An 18,380-nucleotide genomic window follows, 5' to 3' on the forward strand; every position below is an offset into this window, starting at 1 on the left:
AAGCATTAAAAGTTAATGTTAATTCAATAAAATTCCGCTTTCGTTTGATTTATATTGGTAAATGAATTAAAAAAATGAAAGTGTTTCTACCCATGTCGCGGATAGTGGCTAGCCTGACGCTCGTAAAAAGCATAACAAAGTAAAAACCTATCACAAACGAAACGTCCGACTCATAATCATATGAATTTTAAAGTTAGAGTCACAATTTTGAAATATTCTCATATTTATATTAATACCTGGACTGGTCGCTACCCCTAAAACTAGAAAATTTTTATACCTAAACTGTTTCGTTCAAAATTACAGAAAAAATAACTGGCTTTTAAGTTTTACCGTGCAATGTTTTATAAAAACCTCCCCCAGAGTGCGAAAACAATTCGAATTGGTCCAGCCGTCTTCGCTAATAAACATATTTTGCGATTCCTTATTTATATAGATTAATATTATCGTAACTACGAATTAATGTTATTAAATCATCATATCTAAGTTTGACACAATTTCATGTCACTGTTTTACGATAGTATTGAATATTAGATATCACTTGTTCTAGATCTATGTTTTATGATTGGAAAAATTTACACAAACGCAAATAATTTAGCAAAAACATTTTCTTCTTGGAAATTAAACATTGCTGAAACCTACTTGCTTTAAATTTTTAATGTCGCCATAATGTGACAATGTGTCATAATATTGTATGTAATTTAGCCCAATGGAAACTGCAATACTAACCAGAGTCGTATTTGGAGCGATCAAGTTTTTTTAGATTCAATGCGTCCAAATAATCGTACAATTTCATCTCTTAGTACAGCCTTGCAATTCTGTAACTCACTTTTCGAACTCACACAGCGGTTTTCACAGCGGCGGTCGCGCTCAAGTGAGTTCGAAAAGTGAGTTACAGAATCGCAAGGCTGCATCAATATACAATAACGAATATTGCATTTTAAATGTGATTTGTGGATTGAAGCCAAAATCAAAAATCTATTTCTGTCGTTGAAATTTTATCAATTGACATTGCACAAACACATCGCCACCATATAAAATTATTAATGTGCAATTAGCAATATCTTTTGATAAATTATTTGTATAAAGTGGTTGAAAATAACTTTATTACGCGTGAATAGTTATAAATGCAACATGTTACTGCGCAATGTACATTACTCATACAATATTAATTACTTGTGTATATATATATGTTAATAGTTCTGTATTAAAAACACATATTTTGATAGTACTGTTCTGTTACTTTTATTATTTGAAAAGCTTAAAAATCCAGGAGTCTTTCGCGATACTTTCTTTCTTTTAATATTAACGAATACAAAATACATTGGATACACATAGTGACCTTGACTAGAGTTATATTATCAAGCTATTGCTTTATTTAAAATCAATTCCGCATCATTTGAATAAGATTTGAATATGTATTAGTGGGAATGACGCGATAGTGATTCGTTTCCTTATGGTTGTCGCCTTATGATAACAAAAGATTATTGAATAAAAATATAATTAGTTTACTATTCAAATAAACTTAAATTTGGCGGCAAATATCAGCACTTATCAGTTTTACTTCAAAAGCTGATAACCCTTTATAAGACACATCAATGTTTTGATTCTTGTTACAAAATAACCTCTAAGTCTATATAAACAAAATAAATTATGCTAACCGATGCATGCAGGTTCGTTGGATTCAGAGGTCATGAAACACGTGCTCAATTCATATTATCACTGTCACTTTCAGCTCACTAAGTTATTTTCGTGTGGTCTAAATGTATACTGCGTCGTAAACCGAACTGGCATAGCGTGCGCGAGCGCAACCAAAGGTTTCGACATCATAAGGCGAGGGTCGTCAGCCTTATTCAGTGTATCTCATTTACACGTGCAATAATGCGTATAAGTTGGACAGAGCACGGTGTATTATTCAATGCAACTCAACCAATAGTGGTTGACCTTCTTGCAGCACCATTACTGCTAAGCTCGTGTTTTGCAATCAACTCCTTGAGCCACATTTTGAGTGTATGATTTTTTATATAAACATATTCAATGCTGAGCATGGTTTCCTAAACTTAATGTCATCATAGATTTGATCCTTTGACCTAGAGCTTCATGGTAGAAACAATAATCGCAGTAATATAATGATATAAAATGTTTAAAGTATTTGTTTTTTATTAAGAGGCTTTAAATTAAATACATAAAGGCGGATATAAAGGATTATTAAGTTGTTGTAATAGTTTTTAACTTTGGAACAAAATAAAGTGTTTCCAATCTTGTTCTTTGTCTGACTGCAACTCGCAACACATAATTTTTTTAACGCAATTTTTTTTTATAATTTTCTAAGAATTGTTATTCTTGTTTAGAAACGATTTTATAGGCAATAATTAGTATATAATATTTTGGTGTTATACATATATTTTAAAACTTTCAAACAAGATAAAATTACGGCTGATCAATGTTGTAACAATAGGAACTAGGTAAGTAGGTGAACTTTGCGAAACTAAATAACAATAGGAATTCACGTAATGACTAGGTTCTTGCGTTTCCTTTTTTTTAATGTTTCATTTCTTAATTACAGAAATTAGGCTTCGCTCCAGGTTCTGTCTTACTCATTCATAAATATACCTTTTTATTATTTGCTGTTTTGCCTATATTTTTGTTTCTTGCTTGTTTGTTATGTTTGTTTATGTTCTAACATTATTAATGTAATTAATTTATAAGTTATCACTGAATAGTTTGTAATATCGCTGTAAGCGGTAGTTTTTTTTATAATAAAAATAAATATAGTATAGAAACGATTACTTCAATAAGTTTAAAAGGTCTTACGGTATTAATCATAAACGTTCTATATATATTATATATCCTGAATATGGCGAAAACGTATATATATAATCAAATGTCAGACAGAGTATTTACAATGTTATTATTGATTTGTATGTGTTGCAACTTGCAACGTTATAAAATAATTAAGTTCATGTATTTTTCAAGCATGCATAAGTAAGTAAATAACTTAAATAAATATTTATTTGTGGAACATTTATATCAACTTATGCATGTAGATTATTTTAAAAACTATCAAACTGTCAAAAACTATAAATTTTTTGCAAAGAAAGTAACTGGTTACAAATGTTTGAAAGAAGAGGGCGTTTGATAGAATAGCTTTTATTCAGTAAATGACATAATATTATTGTTACATATTTATAAATATTATGAGCTGATACATAGTTATCACTGGTCAAATACAAGATACTGCAAACAGTTGAACGAGTCATGTTTTTAATTTTTTGATAAGAAAAGTCAAAATCAATATAGAAAAAATAGAAATATGTCTTTTCGTTGTTGTTGAGAGGATAAACAGTACTCAGAGTGCTATTTTATAAGCCATATTTTCGTAAAAATGATTCTATACAATTGATCTTAAAATGTACTTTATGCTTCCGTGAAATAGTCGTTAACTAATCGAGTAATATAATCTACCGTGATAAAATTTTATAATAAGTGTTATCATTTATATTTTTCTTCCATAATTAAATATCTTGCTGTGTTTGCTTCTTAATGTGCAAATGTGTCGCTATTTAATTATAATGCCCGTTGGCAGTTTATTTGTTTCTTTAAATAAACAAATAATGTATGGGCCATTCATATACTTTAGACAGTTTTGCAAGCATTACCGAAAACATTAGTAATAGGTTTAATAAATTTCCTCTTCCGTAGAAAAGCCGTAGATAAACTGTCAAAAGCAACAAAGGCATAAATAACTTGGATACAAAATGATACTTATCCTAGCTTGATTTATGAAAGGAGTAGTATCGTAATGGGTGTTTAAATTCCACGATATTGTAGGAAAACTCTATCAGTATTCGGGTGTATCGGAGAAAAATCTATGAATTAGATATCTATTGAGAGATGCGTAAAATGTAGGTTTTCTTTTATTTTGACTAGGACCAGGACGTCACATTAACTAAATCTCAGGTTTCGGGTGCCTCCCGTTTCTCTGGAGTATAAACAAGTCGGTGATCAGCCTAAAGTAAATATATTATTTTGCCACGAATCAAACCTAAGATAAAGTATATTATATATAAAAAAATCAAACCTTAGATTATCTCTACATAGTATAAAACAAAGTTGCTTTCTCTGTCCCTATGTACCTATGCTTAATTATTTAAAACTACACAACGGAATTTGATGCGGTTTTTTTAATAGATAGAGTGATTGAAGAGAAAGGTTTATATATATAATAACATCCATTAAATAGTGGAGAAATACTGTTTTTTTTGAGGTTTGAACCCTACGACATTTATCAAAATAATGTACTAAGTACACATTAAAAAGGTCTACATAAAACTCCGCGATGGTATATATGTCTATCTCTTATGGATATCCCACATTTTTTTTGTATTTACTTTTTACGAGAAATAATGACTAATTTTCAAAGCGATTTTAACCAATACAGCATTAATCCTTATCCAATTAAATACCTTAAATACATTGTTGATATAATATAGATCTATATGCCCCTTTACAGTATATGATTTAAATGAATATTTTCGGAGGCCGCGGCTCTCTCTATAGCACTTTGAATTTAGTTTATAGTTTATAAATATAATATTTATCCCCAGCCACTAAGGTCGTGACTTAATAATATATAGATAGTAGTAGATAAATACAAGTATAATAAACTGCACGAACGCCCATTTTTTATTTAACTCATATAAAGCGAACATATATCTGGTTTATATAATTTAGAAAGTTACAAAATACATATTCAAATACCAGTTTAATTGTCGTTATTGACTTTAGCCTTGAAATATTTCTCATTAAATGCTAGCAAAGGATTTTACCTGACCTTATAACAAACAAAGCAAAGTTAAATCAATAATTAAAACATGTCCTTGCTCAATGGATACTAGAAAGTAGAAAAACTAAGTAAGTGCTGTTTAAATAAATTGAATTATAGTAAAAAAGTTACTAATGATAAATTAATGTATATTTTAATTATATCGTAGGTACAGTCACATCGATATATCTGCGAACCTGGCTTAATGACGTCATACAAACTGGAGAGATAGCAAAAAAATTGAAGATGTAAAAATAAAAAATATTTTATTTGTGTACTTATTTTTATTGATACTCGTACCTACTTGAAATTTACAAATACTTATTATTTACATTATTTAAAGCAGAAACGCAGAATTATTTAAAGAAGCGCATTCCAGCGAGGTTCGCAGATATTTCCGACGGCTTGTACATACATACATTTTATACATTGTTATACATTTTCGATTGTAAAACATTTTGTTGAGTGTTTATTGAAGTTTTTTGACCATCATTTAAATAATCAGTTATCGCTAACTATGTATGAAGGTTAAAGGTGCGACTATTCATTATTCTTTTTATTACAAGGTTGTTGGCCGAAGGCATCTATAAACATAATAAGAAAATCTGCCATAACTGATACTTACATCATCCAAAGATAATCCTCCGTCTTTGTATTCTGCTTCGGAACTGTACTAAATTGAGATCCTAAAACATAAAAAAATGTCAATATATTTTCGTATCTTTAACTACAAACTTTTAACTTTGCTGTACATAGAGAGAGAGATCCTCTTTTCATACGATGTTCAAAATAGCACAGCATGTTCATAATTATTTTTGGTTTGACCAAAAATTAATATAAACTGAATTTACTTTTTACACGTACAAAGAAAATCGACGATGCACAGAGCGTGACTTGATTCACGTATTCTACAAAATAAACAAGAAACAAGCATTTTAAGTTAGGTATTTTACATGTTAATTGCTATGCTATGCTAAGTTATTGCTTCTAGGATTGTACCCACACCTGTTTACTAACCAAATTGGTAATTATTAATATCGAAAATGTAGAATAATTGAAAAATAAAAAAATATATTTTCACCGGCAATTTAATTTAATTTTTCTTTGAAAGTCCCTTTCTACTTGGCGTGAACTTGTATGAAATTTGATAGTTTGGTTGCAATAAAGAAACAAGATAATAAAAAGATGTTGTCAACTCACCAGACTCACTTGATGTAAAAGAACAATTTGATGTTACACTATTCTCACTGTTTGTTCTTTGCCTTGAATTAAAAAATACATTCCAAGGATTATAGTTATTATTAACCTTACTTTCATTCTTAGCCTGTACTCCTTTGTTTGACGAATCCATCACGATTTTATTAAAATTATTATTTTAATGAAAAACACAAGTGTTATGAAGTGTTACAAAAAATTTAGAAACTGTCATATGTCTACGCCAAGCGGACACCAGCCGGCAAAGCGAGCCAGCAAAACATTGTTTTGATACGATAGTGCACGATGTTGTACGGAAATAAACGAAGTTCTGTTTACTAACAATGGACTTTGCACCACCGGCTGATACCAACTCAGCGCTTCTACAGCTAAATTTAGGGGAATATTGTATCTGTCAGCGCTCAAAAAAATTTCTAGCCCGAAGCACTTTTTAAAAATTAACAACTTTATTTGGATTTCAAAATCGGTGCTTTGTATTCTATTCCTAATTCGTTTCAAATTCCTTATTAGATTCTAAAGAGATGAGAGAAATCTTGAGTCAGTTTTAAAAACAATCTCGATATACAAAAGATGACACATATGGCGTTTTTTACAAGAAAACGGTCACTTATTTTATTTATTATCGCACTTTCGTAATCAAGAGTTGGCAACACTGACACTACTGCCATGTCTCGATGTAGCGTAACAGCCAACAGGTACAAGCCACCGTGACCGTCATGGTTTATAGAGATCCTGCTTATGCGTTGTAATAATTTTATTATGATGGTTGACAAGGAAATCTGTTTCCAATTAACAGCTTAAATTTTTTTGAGTAAACATCCATAATGGGTATAGATTTTGAATATAACAAATATTAGTACTTTTCTTTTAAATTTATTTTTGTAAGGTTTTTTTATATAACAGGAGGCAAATGAGCAGGAAGCTCATCTCGCATTACCAGGCTCGCAAGTGCGTTGTCGGCCTTTAAAGAAATGGTAAGCTATTTCTTAAAGGAATCTAAGTTAAATTGGTTCGGAAATACTTCTATGGGTAGCTGGTTCCACATAGTGGTGGTACGCGGCAAAAACTGCCTTAAGATTCGTCATTACATTTAGTGTGCAAAAACTGTAAAAAACTGGAATCAGAAATCTATGTGAAAATAATACAATATGTGGCAAAGAGATTCATGCATCATCATTTCCTGAATGATTCTATCATAAAGTAGAGTGAGTCTATGATTGGGCCACGACATATATAAGATTTTATTAAATATGTCATACTCGTTATTATTTATGACAGAAGTTGTCATTGAGTTTCAAATTACTGTCTTTGTTTTCAAAGCTTGGACAAGCCCTTTTTTATTTAACTGAAAAAAACATGAAGATCCCTTACGTCGTTTCGTCAAATACCCGTAATGCCTATGCCACCGCTCCCCTGCTGCATGCTTCATTGGGCGAAAGCGGTCGCAAGTTGGTTCCTGAAGACTTTGAATGGGACGACGGTTTTACACCGGCACCTCTAACATTCTACGCAGCTTTAGCACTTTCACGAATCTTTCACCGAATTAACCCTCTTCACAGAATCCTTCAAAAAGACATCGATATACTTATGGACTTATATCCTGCAACTATACCTTTAAAATTCAGTGTCCGTTACATAAAGGTGAATATTGAACCAAGAACGATAGTAATATTTGGTCTCTCATTGGTCTAGTGGTTAGTACCCCTGACTGCGAATCCATGGGTCCCGGGTTCGATCCCCGGCTGAGACGAACATCGATGTGATGAGCATTTTGGTGTTGTGCTTAGGTCTTGGGTGTTTAATATGTATTTATATGTCTATCTATCTATAATATGTATGTATATCCGTTGCCTAGTACCCATAACACAAGCTTCACCAGCTTAGCATGGGACTAGGTCAATTGGTGTGAATTGTCTTAAAAAAAAAAATAGTTATGTAAAATGACTTCAATGAATAAAAAGTTAATAAATAAATGGTAACTTTTTCCAGGATGAACAATACTGGAAGCGATCATTTTACTCAAAATTTCCGGAACGCAAAGAAATTGGTGTAACTTTTTGGAAAGGAAAATATTTGTCTGCTTGTCTTCAAGATTACCTTGAAAATGTAAAACCTGATATTTTTATTGAAGAAGACGCGGTTGTACTGGCTTCTCTGGTAAGTAAGTAAGTAAGTCTTGTAAGTCCTAATTATTTCTTGATTAACCCTACTATTGACTCTATTATTTAAGACAACAGCCTTCTACAGTTACCTCCTACATTAATAAAAAGTTATACATACATCAAAATGGTTCTTTTAGGTGAGTCCGTACATTTATGAATTGAGTCTCAATCAACTGCAAATGATAAGGCAACCTAAACCGGCCTTACCATCACAGGAAGTAGAAGATACGTGCGAGTTTAGTGTTACTAAAATATACGATCATATACCTTTGGAACCCGTTCTAATGAAATTATACAACCTTCAAGAAATATCTTTGGTATTTGGCATCAATAACTTAGCTGAAGGGTATCTGACAAGGTATTTTGAGTTCTCACTCGCCGACTGTGAGTCTCTTTGTCGAGGTCTGGAGTACCTAACGAATTTAAAAATATTCCGCATCAATCGGAGTAATCTAGATTGTTCCAAAGTTAAACTGATTCTTCAGAATTTAGTGAAAAAAGACTGTATAGAAGAATTAGACTTTAATCACTGTAAAATCGGTGACTACGGTATGAAAGCTTTGGGTGGTTTTATTTTTATACATAAAAACGTGAAGAGAGTTAGAATTGCAAACAATAGATTTAAAGAGGTTGGTGTGCAAGGAATTGCGTACGCGCTACAGATGAATCCAGCTGCGCCAATTGAACTTTTAGGTAAACTATTAAAGATATTCATAAATTTAGACAATGCATCGTGGATGTAAAAAAATACATTTTGTCGATATATATTTTTTATTAACATTTAGAAATTTTATAATATTTAATATAGGAGTGTAAACTACCTATTTTTTTAAATTTCAGATTTCAGCTTAAATCCCATGTCTTTGGAATGTGCAACAATTTTTGCGGCAGCTTTCGTTCGATGCAAAGTAAAACCGCAGACGTTAATTGTCAACTCCTGTGGGTTCTCTGGAGCTTCGGCTGAGAAGGTCAGACACGGGTACAGTTTTGTATCTTTAAACATTGCAAGTAATCACGCCATAGGACGACCTTATTGGTTAAATAAAAAAACAAGTGTTGGTGGTGATAAGTCCTTATAATCACCGCAAACTGTTGGGTAGAAATATTTTTCTCTTATTTCACAATGTCGAGGCTATTCAAGTTCTTGACACCACGGGTCTAGAGAAGATTAAAAAAGCCAAAACCATTAAAATTAGTAAATTAGTGTGAGTGCACGATAGCTTAGTGTGTAGTGTACTAAACAGTGGCAAGTGTAAAAAAATAGTATACAAGAACAGAGTGTTTTCCCCTTAATAGATACTGTAAGTAGTGTTATTGGACACTATCTTTGTGAAGTATGCTTTTCAGTAAATTAGGTTAATTTTAAATGACTAGTCTTATGTTAGGCTAGATAGTAATGTTAAGTGATGTTTTTGTGCATACAATTTATGAAAAAAAGTACTATAAAAATTTTGACTAAACTTATTGATAATCAATTGGTTGTACCTTCTAAATTTACTGCTTTTGTGAGTGCATAACGATAACATATACACAATTATTACCCACGCATCACACGCCTTTATTTGACTTGACTTGAAACTTCATAAAAATGTCACTTTCGCACTTAAATTTAATTCGGATGAACTTACCTGATTAAACACCTATAAGTAAACCTAAAAATCGTCAGTGGCTATAAAAGTGATAAAACAGTTTCGCTAAACGAAGCGAGGGCGGTGCAGCACTGATTTTCACGACAAGCTGGCATCATACTGCACCGTCTATCAAGCAGAACTAGCTCTAGCTCGACTAGCTCTAGGCGTATGCGACAAGAACCATATGTAGCGATTAAGGAAAGGTATTGAACATATATACAGACTTAGGGGCGGATGTAGAAGCAATAACCAAATCAAAATCGCTACATCCTTTAGTGATAGAAATCAGAAAAAAATAAAACGCCACATTCACAGTACAAGAAAACCGTACGCCTTTATTGGATAAAGGCACACGTTGGTATGACAGGAAATGAGAGTGCAGACAGCGCGCGCAACTTAAAAGCGCTCCTTCATATGACAAATTCCCTATTTCTTACATAAGAAGTAAAATAACAGAAGAGTGGGGCGAGAGATGCAAACGGGCAAGGTTACCAAATATTTTATACCCGACATAACTACAGCACATAATATAATGAAAACTAGAAGACCTACTGCACGAATGGTCCAAATGATGACGGCCCTTTTTCACAATAACTACACCGACTTAAACTTTGGGACTGGGCAACATGAATGAAGAACAATTCTGAACAAACATCGCTGCTCGTGCTGCTGGACTGTCCGGTGTACAAACTAGAGCAGAAAACAAATGTGGCTCTGACAAAAGCTTCACTGCCCTAAGTAATGACACACGCTGAACAATATCTGGGGAAACTTCGTTAACGGAGATAGTTCAGCAACTTCAAATAATGAAACGGATGTGCAGCCTGCGGCGGCACCAGGTGGTTCGGCATCCCATTGAATGTAGTTCCAGAAGATTGAAGCATATATATTATATACTAGCGGACCCGACAGACGTTGTCCTGTCTTAACTATGAATATTGATTTCAAATTGGTATAATTAATTAAAAAATATTTCAGAAACAAAGTGTTTATTATTCTAATGCTTTATGTTATACAACACTTGGTTACGTGGCGCTGGCGTGTAAACAATAGCTCCGTGTATTTTATTGTTTACTAATAGTTTAATCGCGTTATTTCAAATAAAAAGTAACTCAGTGAGGTTTCTTAAAGTTATCTTTGTGGTGGTAATGTTATACAAGTCTTTTTTTTATGAAACAGTGACAATAATAACAATAAAAAATTTTGGCCCTAACATTTCATATAAAATTATATTTTTGCTTGGAAATACAATTTCCACTCAATCTACAAACTTATAATGTGACAAACTTACCAGTAAAGTGCTATAAACTAGTGACCGATGATAAAAGTGAAGAAACGTATTAATTAAGTGAATCCTTTGTTCTCCAAGGTGACCCACCTCAATTGAATTGTAACGGATTTTCTAAGCAATCTATACAAATTGAAATATATGGCTTAATTTCACAATGTTGGTCATAGTCCAGTTGGCTAATTGTGTTATCTACTTGTCAAGAAACTAACATAAAGCTTGAAACGTCCCGGTTCAAATCACGACGGCTATAAAACTGTTCGTCTTTACTATTTTTTTTTATTTTTTTTATTTTTTCTCACAATGGAGGATGCCTACGTTACAATAAGAAGAAAAAAGGGAAGATCCATTGAATCCCTTAACATTTCATCTACCTCAACTCAATCGAACTATGACTGTTATGAAGTTAGAAGCTTACCCGACATTTCTACAAGAAATGTATTCGAATATTCCGAATTATTGGAACAAATAAATAAATTAAAATTAGAATTGGATTTAGCGCACCAAAGAATTGGAAACCTATCACTGGAAAATTCCATGAAAAATATTGAAATTTCAAAACAAAAAGAAACCATAAATAATCTTAAAAAGAAATATTCTACACCTTACAATATTACTACTCCCAACACATTGTCAGGAAGCAAAGAACAGAGGAAAAAACAAGGTAGGAAAATAAAGAAGAAACAAAAATTAAATGCAAGTTGTGGCAACTTGGAATTATTAGAAACCTCGATGGAGGTTCTTAACGCTGATTCTAGGAGCAATTTTATAAAACCTAAAGAATGTTTACCGTCCTCGAGAGATGGCGCTAGCTATCCAATAGCTGACCAACTGCCTAACACAAAATTCAAGATACATATAATAGGCAGTCAACAATGCCGAGGACTTGCCTCGGAGCTTATACGATCGAGATTTAATACACAATACGGACGCTTTGAAATTAACTCCATCATTAAACCCAATGCAAAAACGTGTGATCTCTTAAGTACAGTTGACGGTTTGGAGGACTGTGTGGGAAATTACCTGGTTCTATGCCTAGGTGAAAATGATACCAATCCATACCAAATATTTATAGAACTATGCGCTTTACTAAAAATTATCAAAAACAGCAAAATAATTTTATTAAATGTCTGTACTAATAGATTTCTTAATGAAAAATTACTTAATAATATGTTGAAAATGATATGTAATAGTTCTAAAAATTGTTCATATTTAGATATTGAACGTGGTACTTATAAAAGGCAATATCTTACAAGTATATGTAAAAAGTTAAACTATATATTTGACTATGATTACTATACCAAAAAATTTTTGACTTTCAAGAAAAAAAATGTAAAAAAACTATGTAATCGTGGCGACATTCCTAGAAAGGGTACCATACCGTACTATTTTCCCGTGATAAGACCTAGCCAGAACTCACATGTAAACAATAGAGATTTTTTAATGAAGACTCAAGTTCCTCACGAAATTACCTAATAAGCAGCTCTTACTTATTACACCAAAATATAGCAGGACTTCTTAGCAAACTAGATTCTATTGAACTAAATCTTAGCGAAATCAGGTACACTAAAAATACTACTCCTAAAATTTTATGTTTTTCTGAAACTTTTGTAAGAAGAGGCGATGAAAGTAACATGAATCTGAAGAATTTTAAGTTAGCCTCATCATTTAGTCGGCTAAATAAAAAGCGTGGCGGGGTATGTATTTTCATAGATAAATCTCTCGATATCTCGCCGCTTAGCTTTTGCAACGACATATCAATAGAAAAAACATTTGAATGTTGTGGCACAATAGTACCCGCAATTCAATGCATAATAATTTGTATTTACAGAACGCCCGATTCTGACGTATATAGCTTTTTTAATATATTTCAAACCCTTTTGCATAAACTAAAAAATAAAAAACAGCGAATTATTTTATGTGGTGACATGAATATAGACATTTTAAAGATAAACAATATAACTATGAATTACAATGACATTCTATCAAATTATAACTTGAAACACTTTATTAACGAACCGACTAGAAATTTATCTTGTATTGACCATATATTGAGTAATATTAAGGGTGCTAAAGGCGAAACACTCCGTTTATATATGTCAGATCATGATACGTGCCAAATATTAAGGTTTCCCGTCACAAAAACAAAGCCAATTATCTTAAAGTGGTGTATATTTAGAAGAGATTACTGCTCTGAAAACATGAAAAAGTTTCGGGAATGTCTTTCAAATTTGTCCTGGAGCGAGGTATATGAAGAAAGTTCTTGCGATAAAGCTTTCCAAATCTTTCATGACAATTTATCATTATTTTTTTATCTCTGCTTTCCAGTTATTAAAGTTAATGTTAACAATAAAATGACAACACCCAAGTGGATCACACCAGGGCTTAGAATCTCTAGTAGGCGCAAGAGACAACTTACTCTTAAATATTTTAAAACGAAAACAAATGAAAATAAACAAGCATACAAAAAATATAACAATTATCTCAAAAAATGCGTTGTAGCATCGAAAAAATACACACATTTCGCGTATCTACAAAACGCAAAAAATAAATCTCGTGCAACTTGGCATATTATAAAAGACCAACTAGACCAGAATCGAAGTCCTATAGTTGCTAATAAAATCTTAAATGATAATAATCAATTGATATCTGATCCAAATGAAATAGCGAATTTATTTAACAACTATTACATAAATAATAAAACAATTAAGAAACCTAGCACTAATCTTCAAAACGTTCATTCTGTAAACCCATCCTTATTTCTAACTCCTTGTTCATGTGACGAAGTTTTCAAAGCTATAAATAATCTTAATAATACTAAAGCAGCAGGTTATGACTCAATAACAACAGAAGTGTTAAAATTCTCCTCACAACAACTAGCAAGTATCCTTACCCATCTCATAAATTTATCTTTCACACAGGGTATTTTTCCCAGTTCTTTAAAATTATCAATAGTTAAACCTATGTTTAAAAAGGGTAATACAGAGGATATTAAAAACTACAGACCTATAACTTTAATACCAACTTTAGCTAAAGTGTTGGAAAAACTTATGTACAATAGGTTGAGCTCTTTTTTAGGCAAATTCAATGTTATAAATGATGAACAGTACGGTTTTCAAAGAGGTAAAAATACTATCCTAGCAGCTTTCTCTTTAGTTAAGGCAATTGTAGAACATATCGATAGGCGCAAGCAGGTATCTGTAGTTTTTTTTGACATGAGCCAAGCTTTTGATTGCGTAGACTACAACATTCTTCTTCAAAAGTGTAGACTTTACGGAATCCGAGGATTGCCTTTAAATTGGCTGGAAAGTTACCTAACCGGTCGTAAACAATATGTTGAAATCACACATACTTCATCTCCTAAACATATTGAAAGGGGGTACAAGTCTGTGGCTATAGATTGCAATAAAGGCGTTCCTCAAGGTAGCATACTGGGCCCATTGCTGTTTCTTCTGTACATTAATGATTTACCAAATTTGATTACTAATAAATGCATTCTTTACGCGGATGATATCTCAGTGGTAGTGTCGAATGATACTACGCGTAACCACGAATCATTATTGAATGAAACAATAAAGAATGTCACGGAATGGTTGGAAATTAATAATTTAAGTGTAAATGTAAAAAAAACCAATTTTATACAATTTCGGAACTATAATAATTGCAGACCTAATAACCTCAAAATCAATTATAAAAACAAGTCAATTGAAGAAGTTGTATCAACCAAGTTTCTAGGCATAACACTAGACCAAAATCTTAATTGGAAACAACATATTTTAACGATATGCACGCACCTTAATAAATTTGTCTTTGCTTTGAGTCGAACTCGTAAAGTAGCTTCAAAACACGCAGCAATTATTGCGTATCACGGCTATGTTGCCTCAGTTTTGCGCTATGGTATCCTTTTATGGGGAAATTCGGTAGATGTGAGTAAAGTTTTTATTACTCAGAAAAAATGTATTAGGGCTATCGTGGGCGTTGGACCTCTTATTAGCTGTAGGCCAATTTTCCACGAACTCGGTATACTGACAGTACCAAGTTTGTATATTTTGGAAGCACTTATGACTGTCAAGAAGTATCCAAAACTATTTAATACATACAAAGAAACGTGCTTATATATACCGAGGGATCCAACACGGCTGCGGGTGCCTGCATGTTGCACCGCGCTATATTCTAAAAATTGTAACGCCATGGCTATAAGAATATTTAATCACCTTCCCAGAAGTTATAGATCGCTGTCATGTAATGTTTTCAAGGGGAAGGTGATTGGGTTTCTAAAGTCAAGGTGCTTTTATAGCGTAGGCGAATATTTGGCCTATAAGTTTGACAACAATTGATTATAAATAGCTTGACGTATTCTCATGACATTATGTTAATGTTTTTATTATATGACATAGCAAAACTTTATGACATTTGCATGCCTTTTTATATATGACTGATTGTCCGGATATAAAAAATAAATAATGTGATTATAAAACCACATAAGGTTTGATTGTAATATAGTAAAATCCTAATTGTTAATTATGTAAGATAAATTTGCACGCCATTGTGTGTGGCAGAATATGCGGAGTTAAGATTGTACAACCATAAGATTTTTTTATACCATATTCTTGCAAATAAATGATTATTATTATTATTATAACATTCTTTGTTTGTTTTTCTGGCTCGCATATTATTATACATATTATCAATATAATAACTCTGATCGAATCATTTATTTTAAACGATTTTCATTTTTCTTACATCCTCTTTGACGATATTTGCAGCACGCATTATGTCAATGTTATGTCAAACGCCATAAGGTTACATCAAAAAGTTCGAATTGTATGGTGGTTAAGTATTCTTAAATTTTCTAATTTTCCGCGCAGTTTTATTCTTTTATTCTTTTATAAGAACCTTTTCCAGACAATTACAAACACAACAAAAAAAATCAGACAAATCGGTCAAGCCGTTTTCATGTTATGTCGTGACAACGGAAAACGGGTTTGATTTTTATATATATAGATGTCTATAATAAAGACTTTTCCATGTTAGGGATGGAGTATAAGTAAAAAGTGTATATTTCATTTATAAAAAACAATGCATATTTAAAAAGTATGTCTTTTAATGTAAAAATATTGTTACTTTATAAAAATTTAGTTTAGTTTATATTTATAGTTGCAAATCATCAATGTCTCTCAATATCAATTACTCTTTTTTATCAAATACTTATATTATCAAGTCCAATCGATAAAAATATACCTAATCTCTTTTACATTGATAAATTTGGGTTATAATTTGCAGCACAATGAAACACATGATGTTTCACACAAATAAGTTATAATTTCTTTAAAAAAATTTTTGTTTAAATTTATATTGCCTTTAGTTGACTAAATTATGTTGAGTAAAACTGTGTTGACACAGTTTTACTCAACATAATTGGAATTTGTTTTTTAATAGACTTTAGAAAACTAATTATTCCTAGGTTTTGCGTTCATATATGTTTTAAGACGTACTTCAAGATATAATTAGATATAAATTAATTCATACCTCTTTGGTGAAATAATTTACGTTTAAAAATACGAGCCTTAAGTAGACAAGAGACCTCTATTTTCAGATGGCTGGTATTTTGAGTCTTAACCGAGGTCTCACCAGATTGGATATGGCTGCCAATAATTTATCTGGGGAAGCCGAAACAACGCTTATAAGTGCCTTGGAACAAAACAAGAAAGTGCTGAGGGTCGATCTACGAAGAACACGTAAGTGTCAATCAAACTTCTGAAGATGGAAAAATTTACAATGAGATTATACACTTTAAACGTCAAAGTTTTGCAAGAGGCGAGAGCAATCCGAAAAATTTTATGATATTTCTTTCAATTTGAAAAATGATAAAAGTTCGCTTGTTGAGAGTGAGACCTTTTTTAATGTTCTAAATAAGTTACACCTACTAAAGTGGGTCATGGTTTCGGTCCACGTTTGCGTGTATCACGGTGGGCCCCGCATTAATTCCCACGCGGTCGCAATTTTTTCTGTCTGGTATGGGTTGCGAAAGATACTTTATGGCCTTTGTAGCAGATATGATATCATCTAATTAGTTACAAATTAGACACAACAAATTTGATGCCTACAAATGATTATTATTCTTACTTAAAACGAGGATTTTGACTTGAATTGGGGCTTTAAACAACCGTTTTTTCATTTTTTAATTACTTTAGATATATCAGACGAAACTCAAAGAAAAGTCGATGAGCTGCTGGAACGCAACAAAAGTCTAGTTGGACAAGAAACTGAAGCGAGTGATGAAATACCACCACTGTTTCTTAATGAACCCGAGTACCTCATATGGGAATACAATCCAAATAATCCAGATTATATTCCTGGCAGGTACCCACCGCGAGTTCCCGAGATATAAGTATTTAATATCATGGATATGTTCATTTTTTTAGGCCCTATAAAATTTGTTTTGATTTTATATGCTTTTAGAAAAATATATAAGTATTTTTACACAGTTTTTTCATTCAAAAAAAGCACAAAATTTAAAGAAGTCTTAGTTAACCTTATATGAGATAATTAGGGAAATAAACGTAATTTAATAGAATGTATATGTTGGTATTCTGATCACGTAGGAATCGAATATAATAGTTGGTTAAAAACTAGATACTTTTTTCTAATTAATGTTGTTTGCAAAACAATTCACAGATTCACTAATTATAATAAATGGCTGGTCAGGTTCTGATGATAAATTAACGCCTAAAGATAATTATAACAAATGTTGCGTCTACGATAATTTATCATTTCACTACTATTTGAGCTCTAGTGATAACTAAAATGTATGAAATAGTAGGTAATATATAAAAATAATAAGATAATGTGTTTAATTGGGTTCTGAAAGGTTCAGAAGGAGAACCCCCAAGTACAATCCAGCTATATTTGTGTTTGATCAAAAGTGACCTTTATAACGCGTTGGACATAATAGAACTTGAAAATATTAATAAGTGCCTGATACGATTGAAAAGCAAATATTTCCTCCGCCCTAGTACCATCTTCGGCAAAAAAATGTTGATGAACGCTTTTGATAATACCATATACAATATAGGTACATTGATAATAATTTATATTGATAATACCATACCAGTACACCCGCGTTAACAAATTTGCGAAACTTGTTCGAGAAACCACCATAATAATTGTGATTTGATTAATATATATATATAAAAAATGGCACCTATCGCACTTAGGAAATATCATTAACGTGACGTGAGGGTGTGATGAATTGAAATAAA

At 31.9% G+C, this 18,380-nt stretch overlaps 1 protein-coding gene across 1 annotated transcript; it reads left to right on the forward strand.

The window, feature by feature from the left end:
- Positions 1–7,062: 7,062 nt before the first annotated feature.
- LOC125054436 (dynein regulatory complex subunit 5) lies at positions 7,063–17,571 on the forward strand. The gene is made up of 6 exons (XM_047656329.1): positions 7,063–7,678; positions 8,027–8,194; positions 8,337–8,892; positions 9,040–9,167; positions 16,715–16,856; positions 17,313–17,571. Exons 1-6 carry the CDS (start codon positions 7,394–7,396, stop codon positions 17,507–17,509), a joined length of 1,476 nt encoding a protein of 491 aa, XP_047512285.1. The 5' UTR covers positions 7,063–7,393; the 3' UTR covers positions 17,510–17,571.
- Positions 17,572–18,380: the final 809 nt, after the last annotated feature.

The sequence above is a fragment of the Pieris napi genome, chromosome 1, assembly GCF_905475465.1.
Source record: "Pieris napi chromosome 1, ilPieNapi1.2, whole genome shotgun sequence".
Taxonomy (NCBI): Eukaryota; Metazoa; Arthropoda; class Insecta; order Lepidoptera; family Pieridae; genus Pieris; species Pieris napi.